The 20,454-nt window shown below is 47.0% G+C and overlaps 2 protein-coding genes across 6 annotated transcripts in view; one reads left to right on the forward strand and one right to left on the reverse strand.

Annotated features, from left to right (window-relative positions):
- BABAM2 (BRISC and BRCA1 A complex member 2) overlaps positions 1-3,540 on the reverse strand; it is a 311,772-nt gene extending 308,232 nt beyond the window's left edge. Inside the window, exon 1 of one of the 5 annotated variants that reach the window (XR_003762063.2) lies at positions 3,441-3,536. The gene's annotated coding sequence lies outside the window, so the exon portion shown is untranslated. Of the gene's footprint in view, positions 1-353; positions 384-3,440 lie in introns of those variants that run through there. The other 4 variants (XM_029072333.2, XM_039913076.1, XM_007667059.4 and 1 more) reach the window with 4 other exon arrangements.
- A 663-nt stretch (positions 3,541-4,203) lies between these two features.
- RBKS (ribokinase) overlaps positions 4,204-20,454 on the forward strand; it is an 81,628-nt gene continuing 65,377 nt past the window's right edge. The window contains exon 1 of the mRNA XM_007667057.3: positions 4,204-4,346. Within this exon, the coding sequence (XP_007665247.3) occupies positions 4,285-4,346 (62 nt within the window). The 5' untranslated portion in view covers positions 4,204-4,284. The remainder of the gene's footprint in view (positions 4,347-20,454) is intronic.

The following is a 20,454-nucleotide window of genomic DNA, read 5'->3' on the forward strand; positions in this document are numbered from 1 at the left end:
GACAAAGGGCTCCTTATACACAGTGCTCCACTCTCCTGATTTTGTCTTATCAATAAATTCATTTTATTTTTTTATCTGATCGAAGAAACTCACAATAATTTCATCCCTTATCTTAAGCGTACCGACGAAGGAACCGCCTCCTTCGCCTCAAAGTTTCATTAAAATAAAAGAATCCTATCAACGCCTTTTAAAGGCAATCGCAAATTGTTGGCTTTATTCCTTTAAACTGCCCCGTGTGCTTGATGCAAAAGAAAACAGAGCAAAAGTATAGTTGACTACTTTCTTAATTCAAGCTACAGAGCGAAGTAGTCCCGGCCCAATATGTCAATCGATCGTATTTACTGTGTGCTTACTGTATGCACAGCACTGTACTAATCCCGGCTCTGCCGCTCGTCTGCTGTGTGACCTTGGGCAAGTCACTTCACTGGGCCTCAGTTACTTCATCTGTAAAAAAAAGAAAACGAGGATCGAGACTGTGAGCTCCACGTGGGACGGGGACTGTGTCCAACCTGATTTGCTTGTATCCACCCCAGAGTTTAGTATAGTGCCCGGCACACAGTAAGCGCTTAAACGCCACAGTTATTATTACTAATCGCTTGGGAGAGTAAAGTACAGGGGAGTCGGTTCCCTACCCACAAAACCAGAAACTCTGTCCCCCTTCAAGTCCTGAAAGGATCTTTTGAATTTTCTCGCCGTCGGCCTCAGTTCTCAACTGCAGCAATCACTTTGAGCGAAAGCTCGTCTGGGGCAGGGATTGTGCCCGCGCGTGATAACGGACCCTCCCAAGCGCTTAGTACAGTGTTTTGCACACAGTAAGTGCTCAATAAATAGGAATGAAGGGGGGAGAGAGGGGGACACTCTATAGGGGTCAAGACCATGCTTCGGATCAATACGACGCTGGTTTTACGATGAGCCCAGAAACTAAATCAGAGTTGGCCGACGTACCGTAAAAGCTACCAATGAAAACAGGGATTGTCACCGTTTATTACGAATAATGATGGTATTTGTTAAGCGCTGGGGTGGATATTATCGTATCGTACCTTCCCAAGGGTTTAGTACAGTGCTCTGCACAGAGAAAGCGTTCAATGAATACTATCGAATGAACAGTGCTTGGGACATAATAAGCATTTAATAACTATCATGATGATGATTAGTAGTCCAGGGCTCTGCCCATAGTAAGCGCTCAATAAATACTATCGAATGAATAGTGCTCGGGACATAATAAGTGCTTAATAAATATGATGATTAGTAGTCCAGTGCTCTGCACATAGTAAGCGCTCAATGAATACTATTGAATGAATGCTATCGAATGAACAGTGCTTGGGACATAAGCGTTTAATAACTGTTGCCGACTTGTTCATTCCAAGCGCCTAGTACAGTGTTCTGCACATAGTAAGCGCTCAATGAATACTACTGAATGAATGCTATCGAATGAACAGTGCTTGGGACATAAGCGTTTAAATAACTGTTGCCGATTTGTTCATTCCAAGCGCTTAGTACAGTGCTCTGCACATAGTAAACACTCAATAAATACTATTGAATGAATACTATCGAATGAACAGTGCTTGGGACATAAGCATTTAATAACTATCATCATGATGATGATGATTAGTCCAGTGCTCTGCACATAGTGAGCGCTCAACACTGTCGAAGGAATGGACTGCGCCTGGGACATCATAAGCGCTTAATAACTATCATGATGCTGATGATTAGACCGTAAGCCCGTGATTACACCGTGGGCCCGTCAAAGGGCAGGGACTGTCTGTTACCGATTTGTCCATTCCAAGCACTTAGTACAGTGCTCTGCACATAGTAAGCGCTCAATAAATACTATTGAATGATCAGTATTCCAGTGCTCTGCCCATAGTAAGCACTCAATAAAAACCATCGATTGAATAAGCAGTGCTTGGGACATAAGCGCTTAATAAATATTATGATGATGATGAGTAGTTCAATGCTCTGCCCATAGTAAGCGCTCAATATATACTACCGAATGAACAGTGCTTGGGACGTAATAAGCGCTTAATAACTATCATGATGATGATGATGACTAGTAGTCCAGTGCTCTGCCCATGGTAAGCGCTCAATGAATACTAATCGGTTGAAGGAACAGTGCTGGGGACATAATAAGCGCTTAATAGATATCATGATGATGATGATGATGAGTAGTCCAGCGCTCTGCCCATAGTAAGCGCTCAACCCTATTGAATGAACTGTGCTTGGGACACAAGAAGCGCTTAATAAATATGATGATAATGATTAGTAGTCCAGTGCTCTGCCCATGGTAAGAGCTCAATAAATATTATCGATTGAACAGTGCTTGGGACACAAGAAGCGCTTAATAAATATGTCACTTCTTCGTGGCTCAGGGGAAAGAGCCCGGGCTTGGGAGTCAGAGTTCAGAGGTTTGAATCCCAGCTCCGCCGCTTGCCAGCTGTGTGACTTTGGGCAAGTCACTTCACTTCTCTGTGCCTCACTTACCTCATCTGTAAAATGGGGAGTAAAACTGTGAGCCCCACGTGGGACAACCTGATCACCTTGTATCCCCCAGCGCTTAGAACAGCGCTGGGCACATAGTAAGTGCTTAACAAATACCACCACTTTTGAGAAGCAGCGTGGCTCCGTGGCAAGAGCCGGGGCTTGGGAGTCGGAGGTCATGAGTTCGAATCCCAGCTCTGCCACTTGTCAGCTGGGGCACTTTGGGCTGGTCACTTCACTGGGCCTCAGTGACCTCATCTGGAAAATGGGGATGAAGACTGGGAGCCCCACGTGGGACCACCTGATGACCCTGGATCTCCCCCAGCGCTTAGAACAGTGCTCTGCACCTAGTAAGCGCTTAACAAATACCAACATTATTATTATTAAGTACTATCGATTGCATGAACAGTGCTTGGAACATAAGAAGCGCTTAATAAATAGGATGAGGAGGAGTCCAGTGCGCTGCTCATAGTAAGCGCCCCTTAACTCCGATGAACGCTGCTAATTGGTCGGTCGGCGAGTTACGTCACGGACGCGCCGGTGACGTCACGGGAGGGGGCGTGGCCTCCTCCTCCCCGGCCCCCGCGAGGGCCCGTGGCCCAGGTGGACGCCATCGGGATCCATCGGGGTCCAAGAACCCCTTCGATGGCGACGTTTCGGCCCCCGGCCCAACCCGCGGGGGTCCGATGAGGCAGAGGGACCCTCAGAAGCGGCGGCCGCCCCCGCCATGGGCCGCCCCCCGCCCCGAGGCCTAGCGCGGGCTCGGCCCCTCCCCCCCCGCACCGGAAGTTGGGCTGGACTATCGGGCCCCGGCGGCGGGGGGGGGAAACGCGGCGCCCCCTCCCCTCGGAGGGGCTGGGGGGGGTCCCTCCCCTCCCCCCGGCCCAGCCCTGTTTCCCCCTGGATCCTAATTCCCGCCGGCCTCGCCGCCGCTGCCCCCGCGCCCGCCCCGGAGCGAGTACCTGGACTAGCCCGACAGACGCCGTCAGGACGCGCGGGGCCCGACCACGCCGGGCGCGCCCCCGACGCCCCAGCACCTACACCGCGCGCACGCGCACGCGCGCTCCCGTCCCCCTCCACGGCGCCCCCCACCAACAGACTCCGCGCGCATGCGCGCCCACGCGGACTCCCGCCTCTCGTCGGCGGCTCCCCCCCAAACAGCCTCCGCGCGCATGCGCGCCCGGGAGGGCACCCCCCCCCCCAACAGCCTCCGCGCGCGCACATGCACTTCTAGCCCTCCTCCCCCAAAGTCTGCGCGCGGACTCCCGGCGAACCCAAAGCCTCCCCGCGCATGCGCACCGGGCTGACCCCTCCCCCACCAAAATCCCGCACGCATGCGCATCGCGCTAACTCCCCGCGACCCCCCCCACCAGTCTCCACGCGCATGCGCACCCGCGCTGACCCTCGGCCCCCCCCACCAAAGCCTCCGCGCGCATGCGCACCCGCTCGGCCTCTCGGCTCCCCCCCACCAAAGCCTCCTCGCGCATGCGCCCGGAAGAGCTGCCCCGTGGGGCGCCTGAAGGGCTTCCTTCCCCCGCCACCCCAGCGGCCGGTTATTCCCAAAAATGCCAGGGAAGCGCCGCCTGGAAACCCTCCCCGCCGCCTGAGTGGGGGGAAAATGAAAAGGACGCGGCCGGAATCGGAGGAGGAGTTTCCGTCAGGCACCGAGACGGACGCCTTCAGCGGGGGGCGGAAGGCCCCGGTTGCTAGGGTGGGGGGGCGGGGCTGCGGCCCTAGCAACGAGGGCAGTGCAGGGCGAAGGGCAGCGCGGAGGGGCGCTCAGTACAGTCCTCCGCCTCTCCCACCATGGCCGGAGCAGCGGCAGCACCGGTGGTCGTGGTGGGGTCTTGCATGACGGACCTGGTCAGGTTAGTAGGGCCTGACCCTGCCCCGGGGGCCGTGCATTCACTTATTAAGCGCTCACCCGGTGCGAAGCGCTGTACTGAGCGCTCGGGAAGCTACACGGCACAGCGACCGACCCTGCCCACGTCACGGTCTGGACGGCGGGGGTGCTGGGGAGGGAGAGACAGACACCCCTTGGCCCCCGGCTGGAGAAGGGGCCACCCTCCAGGGGCGCTTAGTACAGTCCTTGCACGCATCCAGCGCTTAGGACAGGGCTTGGCACGTAGTAGGCGCCTAGAGAAGCAGCGGGGCTCCGTGGAAAGAGCACGGCCTTGGGAGTCAGAGGTCATGGGTTCGAATCCCGGCTCGGCCCCTTGTCAGCTGGGGGACTGTGGGCCAGTCACTTCCCTGGGCCTCAGTGACCTCATCTGGAAAATGGGGATTAGATGTGAGCCTCCCGTGGGACCACCTCATGACCCTGGATCTCCCCCAGCGCTTAGAACAGTGCTCCGCACCTAGTAAGCGCTTAATACCAACATTATTCTTATTATTACTCTGTTTTCATTCATTCAGTCGTATTTATTGAGCGCTTACTAGGTGCAGAGCGATTTGTCCATTCCAAGCGCTTAGTACAGTGCTCTGCACCTAGTAAGCGCTCAATAAGTACGACTGAATGAATGGAATGGACAATCCCTGCCCAGTGACGAGCTCACGGTCTAATGGGGGAAACAGAGGACAAAAAAGACGATTTAATGGCAATAAATAGAATCAAGGGGATGGACACCTCATTCACAAAATAAAACGTTTTCTTTTGCATCAAGCACACGGGGCGATTTAAAATAATAAAGCTGGTAATTTGGGTTTGGCTTAATAATAATGTTGGTATTTGTTAAGCGCTTACTGGTGCCAAGCACTGTTCTGAGCGCTGGGGGAGATCCAGGGTCATCAGGTCGTCCTACGTGAGGCTCACAGTTAATCCCTATTTTACAGATGAGGTAACTGAGGCACAGAGAAGTTGAGTGACTTGCCCACAGTCACACAGCTGACAGGTGGCAGAGCCAGGAGTCGAACCCATGACCTCTGACTCCGAAGCCCAGGCTCATTTTAAGGAAAGTTTGAGGCTAAGGAGACAATTCCGGCTGGCTCAGTGGAAAGAGCCCGGGCTGCGGAGTCAGAGATCGTGGGTTCAAATCCTTGTCATCTGTGTGACTTGGGGCAGGTTCCTTCACTTTTCTGGGCCTCAGTTCCCTCATCTGGAAAATGGGCATTAAGACTGAGCCCCACGTGGGACAAGCTGATTACTTTCTGTCCTCCCCAGCGCTCAGAACAGTGCTTTGCACATAGACTATACTTTCAGGGATCATTTCTATAGTACCGCGGCTCAGCGGAAAGAACCCGGGCTTGGGAGTCAGAGATCATGGGTTCGAATCCCAGCTCTGCCACTTGTCAGCTGGGTGACTGTGGGCAAGCAGCGTGGCTCAGTGGAAAGTGCCTGGGCTTCGGAGTCAGAGGTCGTGAGTTCCACTCCCGGCTCTGCCACTTGTCAGCTGTGTGACTGTGGGCAAGTCACTTAACTTCTCTGTGCCTCAGTTCCCTCGTCTGTAAAATGGGGATTAAAAGTGTATGAGCCCCACGTGGGACAACCTGATGGCCCTGTATCTCCCCCAGCACTTAGAACAGTGCTCGGCACCTAGTAAGGGCTTAAATACCAACATTATTATTATTAAGTCACTTCACTGGGCCTCAGTGACCTCATCTGTCAAATGGAGATTAACTGTGAGCCTCACGTGGGACAACCCGATGACCCCGTACCCACCCCAGCGCTTAGAACAGTGCTCTGCACATAGTAAGCGTTTAACAAATACCAACATTATTATTATTAAAATGGGGATGAAGACTGGGAGCCTCACGGGGGACAACCTGATTACCCTGTGTCAAACCCAGCGCTTAGAACAGTGCTCTGCACATAGTAAGCGCTTAAATACCAACATTATTATTATTATCAGTCATCGAAGCCTATCCATTGATCCTAGACAACAACTCCAGAATCCACCCTTTCTGCACCAAGCTGCTACTCTGCTGATCCGAGCACTTATATCCCTGCCCTTTACTTCTGGATCAGCCTCCTTGCTCACCTCCCTGCCCTCTCTCCACTCCAGTCCCCACTTCTCTCCGCTGCCCAGATCATTTCTCAGTGCTCCGCACGTAGTAGGCGCTCCGTAAATACTACTGTATGAGTGAAAAACTGTTCAGTCCCCATCTTCCCCCGCTCCAAGAACCTCCAGTGTTTTCTATCTACCTCTGCAAGCAGACACCTTACCTTTGGCTTTAAAGCACTCGGTCACTTAGCCCCATCCTTCCTCGTCTTCCTCTTCTCCTTCAACACCAGCCTACTTTCTGTACCTCAGTCTAGTCCTTCCTGCCGCCGATCCCTGGCCCACATCCAAAAGTCCACTCTCCCCACCTTCAAAACCCTCTTAAAAGGCCCGTCTATTCCAAAAGACCTACCCACTCAGCCCTTATTTCCCAGCCCCGCTCTTCACATAGGCCTACGACCTTGCGTCTCTACCTTTAAGCACCGAATAATCCCCCTACCTTCAGCCGCAGAGCACTTAAGTAGGCACCAATAATTTGTTTTAATGTCCATCTCCCCCTCTAAACTTTAAGCTCCTTGGGGGATGGGCTCACCTATCCCAACCATTGTGCATTCTCCAACACTTAATACAGTATTCGTTACCCTATTTATTTTGTTAATTAGATGTACATCACCCTGATTCTATTTATTTGCTATTTTAATGAGATGTTCTTCCCCTTGATTCTATATATTGCCATTGTTCTTGTCTGTCTGTCTCCCCCGATTAGACAGTAAGCCCGTCAAAGGGCAGGGACTGTCTCTGTTACCGACTTGTCCATTCCAAGCGCTTAGTACAGTGCTCTGCACATAGTAAGCTCTCAAATACTAGTGAATGAATGAATATTCCACAGAAAGCACTCATATCCCAATATTGATCTTTCCTCAACTTCTGGTATTCAGTGGTAGCACTGTCTCAGTGACACCAGTGAACGTTCCCAACTCCTTGTTTAGATTAAAATTACGTATACATCTTTAAGTTATATTTTATAAACATAACCGGGGGATGAGGTCAAAGCACAGATTCATAAGTTACAAAACAAACCTACACTGTTCAGAGATACACACAGATGCTAATGGGGTTATTGAAATAATTGGCACGATTTCAACCAGTTGGAGTTTAGCCTAGGAAGATTTGGAGAAGTGAATTCTAGAAGAGGATTTAGGAGGCGCATAATTTGGGAGAAGGTTACGGACACATGCAGTTGCTTTCAGAGGAAATTGCGAGTAGTTTTGTTTCGCTAGAGCACAGACTCTGAACCATACAGTGGCTCCAGGTAAGGTAAAAACAATCCACGGTATTTGAGTGCTTATTGTATACAGAGCACAATATAGAACTGGAAGACATTACCTGCCCACTGGGAGCTTACAGTCTAGAAGGGGAGGCAGATATTAAAATAAATTAAAGATATATATGCAAGTGCTGCGGAAGGACGGGGGAAAAGTGGTAGAGCACATTAAAGCCCAAGATGAAGAGTTTTCATCTTGAGACACAAACGGGTACTTGAAAGACAAGGGAGGAAATACACTGCAGGATAATATTTGGCTATCGGCTATCCGTATGTGTAAAATCAAGAGTTACCGGCTGGGAAACTGGTTCTGATCCCAAAATGGGTTCCAAGGTGTCCCCATTTTATCACCTTGACACCCTCCCAGGTCCTTCCTCCCCTCTCCCCCGAGGAACCCACCTTTCCTAACAAACCTGTGCTCGTTTATGGCTCTTTTTGTTCCAGCCCCTCTAGGTGCATCTCCAAAGAAACTGCACCTAGCTAGTCTCTCCTTCCACCTCCTTCCCTTAAAGAAAATCATCACCAATGCTCTCAATCTCATTTCCGTTTTACTTGCCCAAGTCTTTATTTCTCTTGGACCCTGCTTAATTTCATTCAGACCCTGGGCTTAGGTGTCTTGCCTAGCAATAGGTGCCTTGTGATCCTTTGAATCCCTGATTCAGTAATCACTTTTTGGGTAAAACTCTTGAAAATAGCCCAACACTGAAATTGAAACCGTTGATATTTTTCAGCTAAGGCAATGACTTGTGAATTATTTACTCCGTTATCCTTGGTCTCTAGAGACGACCCGGGTCATCTGTCTAGCTCTAATCAGACTTCAGTGTTCTTTCGTGGCACTGTTAAGTTCATCTGTGCATTCATTAAATGGATTTGAAGTTTAAACAAGCCGACCAACTTGGAGTATATACAGAAAGTATCTCAAGCTCCCATGAAGGATGTCTTTCAGGACCAGAGCTCAGTTGGATTCCGTTTCTAGTCTTCCGTGATAGATCAAAAAGAAAATTAAATGGTGTAACGCTACCACCATTTCCTCTGCATCAGTTTTCTTATTGATCTTCTTTAAGCAGGTTTTGGCTGCTTCACCCTCCTGACCACACTTTCCAAAGTCACCAATAATCTTTTTATAGCAAAAGCCAGTAGATTCCTCTGATAATCTTCCTTAACCTCTCAGCTGCCTCCAGGACTGTCAACCCCTCCCTCCTTGAATGGGTATCAGACCTTAATTTTCACCACCTGCCTCTCCTCTTTCACTGACCCCTTTCCGTTTTAATCACTGCCTCCCCTTCCACCTCTCATCCCTTAACTCTGAATGGCCCACACTGCCAATTTCTCATTAATGCTAAAAATTTCCACGGACCCTTCCCACATCAACCATGCAGTTCTTTCTCCCTAGCCATTTCCACAGCCACAGACTGTGATGTCAGAGGATTACATTCTTCTTCTGTAGGTTACTAATTCAAAATAGTATGCAAGATAAGGCTCATGTTTGCCCAGCTTTTAAAATGTAGTCCACACGAAGTTGGGAAACTATTGCTCAATTCTCAGGAGATTTCAATGGGGGTAATGGAATAAATGAACTTAGAAGCCTTTAGATTCTAGCAGGTGATAAATTGCAGTTTTGTTAATCAACTAATCAAAAAGAGCTTCTCTCTGCCTGGAAAGAGTGCTAACATGTGTCTGACAGTGCAGTTCCCAAGCCATGCCTGTTGTCTATCATCCTAACAAATCACTATTTTTCAATAGTCCTGGTATGTTCCTTTCAGAAAAGTCAGAGCTAAGTAAGCACAGGTCAAAAGTCTGTTAAACTTTTCCTATGAAAGAGCAACAGGCTATACTTCATCACTCATTCCACTCATATTAGTCATAATGCTACAGATCAGTAAGAATTTTATTTGTGATTTGCAGTAAATATTGTCTTATTTTACCACAACTATTCATTCAGTGGCAATTTTAAAGATGGAAGTCTTTCCTATTCAGAGATAGCTGCTCCATGGCTTTCATCCATATATAAAGGGTGGTTGGTTTTTTTTTTAAAAAAAAAAATGGTATTTGTTATTCATTCATTCATTCAATAGTATTTATTGAGCACTTACTATGTGCAGAGCACTGTACTAAGCGCTTGGGATGAACAAGTCGGCAACAGATAGAGACAGTCCCTGCCGTTTGACGGGCTTACAGTCTAATCGGGGGAGATGGACAGACAAGAACGATGGCAATAAATAGAGTCAAGGGGAAGAACATCTCGTGAAAACAATGGTTAAGCTCTTATGTGCTAGGCACGGTACTAAGGACTAGAGTACACAAGTTAATCAGGTTGGATACAGTTTCTGCCCCCACGTAGGGCTCCTGGTTTTAATGCCCATTTTGCATATGAGATCGCTGAGGCACAGAGAAGTTAAGTGACTTGCCCAAGGTCACACAGCAAGCAACTGGCAGAGCCGGGGTAGGACGTAGGTCCTTCCGACTCCCACGCCTGCCCTCTATCCACTAGGTCATGCTGCTTCTCAAGGCTGTTGAAAAGACAGTCTCTTATGCAGCGTAGCCACAGAAATAAAGCCCATTCGTCCATCAGGGAGAGCACTGTCTCCCTTAGAAACACAGCTGGCCTGAGATGTTTGGCATCCCTGATTAATTTTTTTTTTTTAACTGCCCCCATTCAGTCAACAGGAAAAGTTAATTTAAAAAAAATGCATGCCCAGCTTAAAAGTACCTGTAGTAGAAACTGTGCCATGAAAAGTTCCCATCTGGTTTCAAAATAAACATAAATATGATTCTCTATTGAGTTGTCTTCGACAAGCAAAGTGCCCCTGAGGAAATGCCATCAGCCGGTTTGTTTGTAGCTGGGCTGGTCCCACTTGGTAAGCCTGCTAAACAATACCCTCTCCCTTCAGCCGACACAGCGACAAACATTGCTTACCCAAAACGTCCAGTTTAGGGTTGGTGGGATGGGGGAAGAGAAGGAAGGGAAAGGTGTTCCCCCCAGATGGATGGGCACGCCTTTGACAGGCTCGTATTTTAAAAGCAGCAGCGTGGCTCAGTGGCGAGAGCCCGGGTTTGGGAATCAGAGATCGTGGGTTCTAATCTTGACTCCGCCACTTATCAGCTGTGTGACTTTGGGCAAGTCACTTCACTGTGCCTCAGTTACCTCAATAGAAAATGGGAATTAAAACCGTGAGCCCCACGTGAAACAACCTGATTACCTTGTATCTACCCAGCACTTAGAACGGTGCTTGGCACATGGTAAGCGCTTAAATACCAAATTATTATTATTATAGTAGTGATGATGGGTGGTGGTGACTCACAAAGTCCCACCTGCGTTCCCTGATAGTCTACAAAGTAATGCAAAATGGCTGACAGGGCTAGTAGAGGCAGTCTGTGGTCCTGAATTAAAAAATACCCCCTGGGAGTTCTCCTCAGTGGTAGGCATTAGTGGGCATAATTGTAGCCACTATTCAATGTGGAATTCAGATTGGTCATGCTTAGGGACTGGAGGCCTTTCCACTTATTGCTACAGTTAGTGAAACAGGACGATCGAAGGAGGAGGGAGAATAGATTTAGTTTAGCAAATCTGTGTGAAATATAAAACCAATCTCTCCAAGAGTGGATCCCTGCCAGAAAGGGATTAGGGGGTTGGCCTTCCTTAGATGTGCAGTCCTTTCTTGCATAGGGCAATGCCTTAGAATGACCAGAAATATCAGTTCTTCCACTAACGTATGCTCCTCTCTGTATTTTCCGCTGCAAAGAACAATGTGTAAGAAATTCTGCCAGTCACAAAAATGACCCACATGTCCTTAGGCCCCTGAGGTTTCAGAGTATAGCCCTGGACAAGCCTGGCCCATCCTGCAAGCTTCATGGGTTAGGATGATAATGACATTTGTTAAATGCTTACAATGTCAAATACTATACTCACCATTGGGATAGGTACAAGAATGAAGTCCACATGGGGCAGAGTGAGAGATAAGGAAAATGAGGCTCAGAAAAGAGAAATGACTTGTCCACAGTCACGTAGCAGAGCAGGGATTAGAACCCAGGTCCTCTAGGCCACTCTCCTAAACCCCCAAAACCTAATCATTTGGGCTTAGAATTAGTGCAGGCACACTCACTTCCTGGAGATCTAAGCAGTAAGGAGGGCTCAACTAATTGAGAGTATTTTTGTCTAAGAAGGAGAAGGGCAACACTTACCTGTTAGGATTTCTTGCTCTGGCTCCACCACTCCATCCATTACTGCTAGGTAGGCTGGGGCAGAGCCGAAGATGCCGATGAAGGCAGCCACTTTGGGGGACAGGTGTGACTTGTTAGAGCTGCCTTCCGCTATCCTTCCTCTTACCTTTTCCTGGCCCTGCTCTACGGTGAACTCCTCAGCACCCCTGTGGGCTCAGAGTTCGAAATATAGGCCAGGCGGTAGGAATGCCGAGATCCACAGCCTCGGCTGTGTCGCCTACCTTCTATCGCCGCTGCTCTGAGCCAATATCCAATACGAGGGTTGGAGCTGCCCTCTAGAAGGCCCTTTCCACTGTGGCACTCTTCTTCCACAAGAGCCCAGAGTGTGAGGATCCCGATCCCCCACCCCCAGGTCAGTTGTTGCCTTGATTGTCTCTAATCCAATCGGAGGCTTGGAGATGAAGATGCTTCCTATAGACGAACGTGCGAGCGCCCATGCACACACTAACTGCAAGCGGTCTCCAGCTGGATGGCCCCTGTCCGCTCTGAAGGGGCTGGAGGCAGCTTCCAAATGGTCATTGGCTAGAAGAGCAGGGCCACAGGAAGGATGGGAAGAGCAGATTCAAAAATAACAGAGAACAGGTGGGTAAAAGTGGGAAAGGAGGAGGGGCCGGAGCCTTCTGGGCTGCTGGAGTGAGGAAGCATCAGAGGGGAGAGCCGTGGAGGGAAAAACCTTGTTGTGAGGGAGCAGGAGCACTGGCGAGGAATGGAGAAGGAGCGAGAATGGAGTCAGAAGCATTTATGCACGGACCAGGTAGTCTGTTATACTGATTGCCTAGTAGAGACTAATGATGATGATCGTGGTATTTGTTGAGCACTTACTAAGTGCCGGGCACCGTACTAAAGGCTGGGGTGGATACAAGCGACCCCGGTCGGACACGGTGCCTGTCCCACGTGGGGCTCACAGCCTCAGTCCTCATTTTACAGGTGAGGTAACCGTGCCGTACCGAAGTGACTTGCCCAAGGTCACACAGCAGACAAGTGACAGAGTCAGGATTGGCGCCTGTGACCTTCTGACTCCCAGGCCCGTGCTCTATCCACTAGGCCACGCCGCTTCTCGTGAAGTGCTTCGAGGTTTATCTTAAGCATAACAAGCCTTCGGGTTGAGGCGGTCTGAGTAAAATTTCATTTTAAAGAGCGACTGGGGCAATCAGTGCATAGGCATATGGTTTTGATATCTAAACCATCAAGATCACGGTGTTCGTAAGTATCATCGTAGCCGAACAGACTAATCGGTCATCTTCGGCGCCTCTGGCGGTGGCCGATAATAAACACTTTAGCAGAAGATGAAAGGCCCATAAATTAATTCTGGATTGTGGTGACGGGTGGGAATTTCTTCTAGATAATCTCTGTGCTGTTGACTTCAGAAAAAGATACTCGTAAATATGAAATACATGGAAGGGTGATGGTGTGAAAAACGATTTTAGTTCCTTGCACCTGAAGTGTGATAGCCTCAGTACTGCTTTATATAATTGAGCATTCTTTTTCAATTTAGAATCTTAATCTTCTTCCGTTTAGTCTCGCTAAGACATTTGATTTCATTGTCTTTAATTCTGTGTTCCAAAGGCTACGTATCCCAACAGGGATTTCATTTTTTCTTTTCTGCATTCTGTTGCTTTTAATTTCTTGGAATTTCTCCCTGCGTCTTTTATCCTGAGGAAATAAAAGCTCCCAATTAGCTTTCACTGACCCATTCACTATTTGCTGGGTAGCCAGATTGATGTTGTTTAAAGGTTAACATGGAGTAATTTCTGCATACGTATAAAATTTCGGAATGTGGCATGCATCTTCCTTGTTCCTATAGTATTTACTTCATATTTTAACTTAATATAAAAATGTCGACAGATTTAGGCTTCAAATGAGACTGACTGTTGCATTATATCCAGATTCCCATCTATCAGTTACCTTCATTTTATTCTTAGATCATGTGCTCTCTCTACATAGATGAGAAACATAAATCATTCATGACCTCAGGAAAGAGGCACTGATGGACTTAAAACCTGACTAAAATAACCTTATGACTCTGTGTAACTAAGATGGGGATTTTTAAGGCTTAAAGAATCTATGATTCAGAAGGCAATTTTTGGGTCCTAGTGTTTTTGTTATTATTAAGTGCCGTCGTTTCCGATTCATAGCGACTCCATGGATGTACTTTCTCCAGAACGTCCTGTCTTCTGCCATAATTCACAACCTTTCTGATGGTTTCTCTGCTAGATCTCTCTCCATCTAGATGCCGGTCTGCCTCTTCCACGTTTTCCCTGGAATTTTCGTAGCATTAGTGTGTTCTCCAGAGAATTAGCCCTCCTGATTATGTATCCAAAATATGCTAATCTAAGTAGAGTCCTTTGGTCTTCCAAAGACCACTTTGGTTTAATTTGCTCCAAACCAACAAAAAAAAAACCCCAGTGTTTTTGTTAATTAAAAAAAAAAAATTGGAGCTAATTATTTCTGACAGTAATATTTATTGGACATCATTTGTTTTAAGCACTTGGGAAAGTACAATAGACTTAGACAATGCTTTAAAGAATGTACAATCTAGCAGGGGATACAGACACTAAAATAAATTATACATGAGAGGGAGGAAGGAAAGCATGAAGCAGCATTGCCTAGTGGATAGAGCATTGGCCTGGGAGTTAGAAGGACCTAGGTTCTCATCCCAGCTCTGCCACTTGTTTACTGTGTGACCTTGGGCAAGTCACTTAACTTGTCTGTGACTCAGTTTCCTCCTCTGGAAAATAGGGATTAGGACCGTGAGCCCCATATGGGACAGTGGCTGGGCTGCATTCAACTTACACACACGAGAGCCCGGGGCTACTCAGTTTTATCGGTCCCCTGTGTGATGCGTGATTTCATCCCGACTCTGCCACTTGTCAGCTGTGTGACTGCGGGCAAGTCATTTAACTTCTCTGTGCCTCAGTTACCCCATCTGTAAAGTAGGGATTAAGACTGTGAGCCTCACGAGGGACAACCTGATTACCTTGTATCTACCACAGCACTTAGAACAGTGCTCTGCACGTAGTAAGCGCTTAACAAATACCAACATTATTATTATTATTATGTCATACTATGCCAGCAGGAGGAAGGGGAAAGGAAAGGAAGGGAAAGAAGCATCCCACTTTGGCGTTTTCAACCGTAAATGCACTTATAGGTGAACTTCACCATCATTAGTGTGGCTCAGTGGAAAGAGCCTGGGCTTCGGAGTCATAGGTCATGGGTTCGACTCCCGGCTCTGCCACTTGTCAGCTGTATGACTGTGGGCAAGTCACTTACCTTCTCTGTGCCTCAGTTACCTCATCTGTAAAATGGGGATTAAGACTGTGAGCCTCACGTGGGACAACCTGATTACCCTGTATCTACCCCAGTGCTTAGGACAGTGCTCTGCACATAGTAAGCGCTTAACAAATACCAACATTATTAGTAGTGTCTTCTTCAAGGACACAGGACAACTATTTCATTTGGTTGTGTTTACTCAGCGCTTACTGGGTGCAGAGTACTGTACTAGATGCTTGGGAGAGTACAATATAACAATAAACAGACATTTCCCCTGCCCCCAGTGAGCTTACAGTCTAAGACCCAACTCTCACTCTGTGTATAATCTAGGATATAGTGGAAATTTATGTGTGAATGAAAAGGCAGAAGGGCTTAGCACTAATGCAATCCCTGTTCATTTTGAAAACACTATATGGAGAAATGATTCCTTCCTTCGAAAGATCCTTGCAAAATAAAGGAGGAACAAACAAACAATCTTCAGGTCCCAGGAGCTTGTAAGTCAATATGTGGGTGGGTACTGAGTGGAGCAAGTTTAAAAAAAAAACAACAAAAAACTGAAAAAGTTTCCCAGCTTCTGTCGTCTTCTTCCTCTCATTCTCTCACATTATTTTGCTTGCTTTCAGACCCACTTACTCCCCGTCCCTGCTTCCTTGCTTCTTTACTGAATTTTTTTAAAAGGAATTCATCATGCTTAAATAGTAGATTGATTATAACATATAATAATATAATGTTATAATAATTGTGATTGGAATATCTGTTATGCACTTACTATGCACCACGTTTTGGCATAGGTACAAAATAATCAGGTCCGATGTAGTCCCTGGTCCACAAAAGGCTCCCAGGCTAAGGTGGAGGGAGAACAAGAATTTAATCCCCATTTTACACAGCAGGCAAGTGACGGAGTCAGAATTAGAACCCAGGTCCCCTGACTTCCCAGGTCTGTGCTCTTTCCATTAGGTCATGCTTCTTCCCCGGGGTCACATATCGTGCTCACATGCAGGGGAGAATTTGTTACTGTGACATCCAAAGAGATTTAGCTTATTGCTGCCCCTTAATTTATAACAAAAAATTATGTTGCATTGTAACCTTGTCAATTGTGGGACAGACTAATTTCAGAGCTACAAGGAATCCCGAGATTACAGTGCATTTGCAGTTGAAAGGGCACAATCTGCAATTCAAAAAATTATACCCGAGCATCTCGTATTAGATATCTCTTTGTTTTTGATTTTTACATTTTTTTCTAAAATATTGCCAATCCCTCCAAATTTATCCCTTTCAACTGGAGGCTCTTGGAAAATTTCAGTTTACCAATCATCTGGAGAAGTACCAACCTATCTGAATGGAGGGCCTGCATTTTCATTTTCTTCTTGCATGGCTATTTAGTTATCATTTCTTAATAAAAGGGCCTCATCATTTGAAAATCTTCAAGAGTACTAGGAAAGTGGGATTAATCCATACGTTGTGCTAATGTTGAAACCAAATCCTCAGAGAGAGTGCCAGAGGATGATTTAAATGAAGAATTATGTGGGAGGAGAAAAGTTAGAGAGTGGGTTATTGTGAAAATTTCCACAGTCTTGTTCAATACAGGGCAGATGTGAATTTTTCATTTTAAAGGTTTAAAACTGATGGAATGTTTTCTTTCTTTGAAATATTCACATGGATGGGATTACCAGTTTACCTTTGGAAGACATTCCCTTTCACAGTTTTTAATAAAAGTTGTAAAATTTCAAATGAGTTGGTACTCATTCAAACAGAAGGGGAATTGAAATTTATTCTAAATTGAGTACTATTCCTTACATCTATATTGTGATTTCTTTTTTTTATGGTATTTAAGCATTTACTATGTTCCAGGCCAGTGTCCCATATGGGGCTCAAAGTCTTAATCCCCATTTTAAAGATGAGGTAACTGAGGCCCAGAGAAATTAAGGGACTTGCCTAAGGTCACACAGCGCACAAGCGGCTTGTATTAGAACCCAGGTCCTTCTGACTTTCAGGCCTGTGCTCTCTCCACTAGGCCATGTTGCTTTTCATTATATGTTCCAGGTGTTTTTCTCTTTAATTCATGCATTCTTTCAGATAGGATACTAAAAATTCTTTCTCTTGAGGAGGTGGCTTTGATTAATTGGGTAATGTATTAAATTAGTGAGTGAATAAGTAATACCTTCTTTACGTAGTACTTAATGTTATTCCCTTAAGACTTGTAAGCTCATTGTGGTTAGGGAATGTAACTCTATTGTATTGTACTCCCCCGAGTGCTTAGTACAGTGCTCTTCCGTAGTAAGTACTCAAAAAATACGATTGATTGGTTACCACCCCCCTCCCCCCAGAAAAGAAATTTGGAGGATCGAGTCAGTGGAATGAGGTCTAGTTAAATGCAACTCAGCATGAGGTGTCTCCTCTGTCATAGTTTTTCCTCGGTTTTGTCAGTGAGTGCTTTACTTGGTTGCCTCTGTGTTTTGTTCGGTCAGGATTGCCCTTTAGGATGAAGTTTTGAAGTCACTTTTTAGTAGTTACCGTCTCAAACTAGCACCTACCGTAATTTTACCCAAAATGGCCACATTGAATCCAGGACTTTTATCTTTGTGGACTATCTGTTTTCTTTGGGGACTTTCAGAACCATTCTTTGCACCTTGAATTTCTTCCCACATTTTAAATTGGACGCTTAAACTGACTGGTGCACACCGAAGAAAGCTTCAGATCATCTCAAGGGTGTGTGATTGACTTGTCCTCTAAGTAAAACAAAAGGCTTGTTCTGTGTTCACAACTAGACCCCATAGCCAAATCGTCTATTTTTGCCGTCAAAAATTACTTCAACTACCAATTCTCGTGGAGTCTCGCAAGAGCTACAGTTAAAAATGCCATTTACAAAATTCAAGCCATACCTTTTATTGAAGAGCCTAGTGCAGCCTGTGGTTGGTAATGTCAATAACTTCAAATTCTGGTGAATTTAAAAAATGTATAAGTGAGAGAGACATTTTTATAAATGCCTTCTGTAGTTGAGCAATAGGCCATTCTTTTGACGAATTTAAAATTGCTTTCGTATTTAACATTGGTCCTATAAGGAGTCTGAGTCTAGCAGACCGGAAAGGGTCGTAGATTTGCAAATACCGTGGAAGAGAGTTATTTTACTTGAGGCGGTTTCTGATATATCTGCTTAAAATTTGGACTCGGATTCCCTTTTAAAAAAGCTTAATTCGGTCCTTGTGAAAGGTGCACAGGCATGCAGAAGGGAGAGGGAGTAGGGGAAATGAGGGCTTAATCGGGGAAGGCCTCTTGGAGGAGATGTGCTCTTAATAAGTCTTTGAAGGTGGGGAGAGTGGTTTATTGCATATGAATGGGGAGGGAGTTCCAGGCCAGAGACAAGATGAGGGCAAGGGGTTGGCAGCGAGATAAACGAGATCAAGGTACAGTGAGTAGGTTGGCATTAGAGGAGCAAAGTTGTACAGGCTGGATTGTAGTAGGAAGTCAGGGAGATAAGGTAGGAGGGGGCAAGGTGGTTGACTGCTTTAAAGCCAATGGTAAAGAGTTTCTGTTTGAAGCGGAGGTGGACGGGCGAAGTTTAGAGGCGGAAAATGTGCGGGTATTTATCAATTTCAGCTTGGCGCTCCGAACTGATGCTAGATCTGAAGAAAAATGAGCTACCGTTTCAGTTTCCATCAGGGAAACCCTACAAAATTCCCAAAGAAATTCCTTGACAATACAGACCTGAATCCCTTCCTAAAATGCTGTAAATCCCAGCGGTGCAGTGTTTGCCCAGGAAGTACAGTGGCTGAGAAGCAGCATGGCCAAGTGGGTAAAGCACGGGCCCGGCAGTCAGAAGGATCTGTGTTCTAATCCCAGCTCTACCATGTGTCTGCTGTGTGACCTTGGGCAAGTTGCTTCTCTTCTCTGGGCTTCAGTTACCTCATCTGAAAAATGAGGATTAAGAGCATGATCCCTGTGTGGGATCGGGACTGTCTCCAACCTGACTAACTTGTATCTATCCCAGTGCTTAGAACAGTGCCTGGCACATAGTAAGCACTTAACAAGGACCATAATTATCATTATAATCATTATCTTGGGAGGCAGCTGCAGCCAACAGACCGGCCTGTATGGGAACTCGGGAAAGACGCTGCATTTTGGAGCAGAACCTTCAAATGGAACGTGAAATTAAGAGGCGAAATCAAAAAACGGCTCTCAGACCCAGCAAGCCACCCCAAACATATCAACACAACAAGGGATAGCCTTTGTGCGAATAGTGTACTGTCAGAACTGTCGGTCCATAATGGCCTTTTAAGCCATATTTGCACTATAGTTAACATCATCGAGAGTGGCATCTTCTGGGTTTACAAAGCCTAACTGTTTTTTGCCGTGTGGCATTCCTATCGCCTCACGTGATCTATTCATCGACGTACCCAAATTCCTGTCAAGGGCCCATTGTCTTCTTGTCAGTAGCGATAGCGCTTACTGTATGCAGATCACTGTACCGGGCACTGGGAGAGAATACATAGTTGGGAATTAGACATGGTCCCTGACCCCCGGAGAGGCTTAGTGTTTATTGTGGTATTTGTTAAATGCCTACTCTGTGCCAAGCACTGAACTGAGTGCCGCGGGAGATATAAAAGAACGTTAGGTTGGACACGGTTCCTGTCCCACAAGGAGCTCACAGTCCAAGGAGGAGGGAGTCTGGGTATTGAATTCCCATTTATACAGGTGAGGAAACTGAGGCACAGAGAAGCTAAGGGACTTGCTTACGGTCACCCTGCAAGCACGTGGCAGAGCTGGGATTAGAACCCAGGTCCTCCGGCTCCTAGCCTTGTGCTCTTTCCACTGGGCCTCTCTGTGTCTCCTAACAGATACCCACAGACACACATCCTCACGTGCATATCTACACATGTACGCACAGTGGAGCCTCATGCATTGGACTCAGACATACACACGCACACGGACTCACGGCTCTGAGGCATGTAATATTTTCTGGATAGCCCACCAGTAACTCTCCCCTCCATCCCTCACAAGGACCAGCTGCAGCTCTCCTTCCGGTAGTGGGGCCGGGGAGGACTGTGAGGACCCTCAGACCTGACTCCACAGTGCCCAGGGAAGATAAGGACGGGGACGGGCTGTCCCCCAGACCCTGGGCTTGGCCTTCTGTCCGGCCGCGGCCACCTCTAGTTTGAGAAGGGGGAGACGGGGACTTGACTGAACAGCAGCCGGGGTTGTGAGTCCCTCCCGGCTCCCGCCAAT

Source organism: Ornithorhynchus anatinus, chromosome 9 (assembly GCF_004115215.2).
Source record: "Ornithorhynchus anatinus isolate Pmale09 chromosome 9, mOrnAna1.pri.v4, whole genome shotgun sequence".
Classification (NCBI taxonomy): Eukaryota; Metazoa; Chordata; class Mammalia; order Monotremata; family Ornithorhynchidae; genus Ornithorhynchus; species Ornithorhynchus anatinus.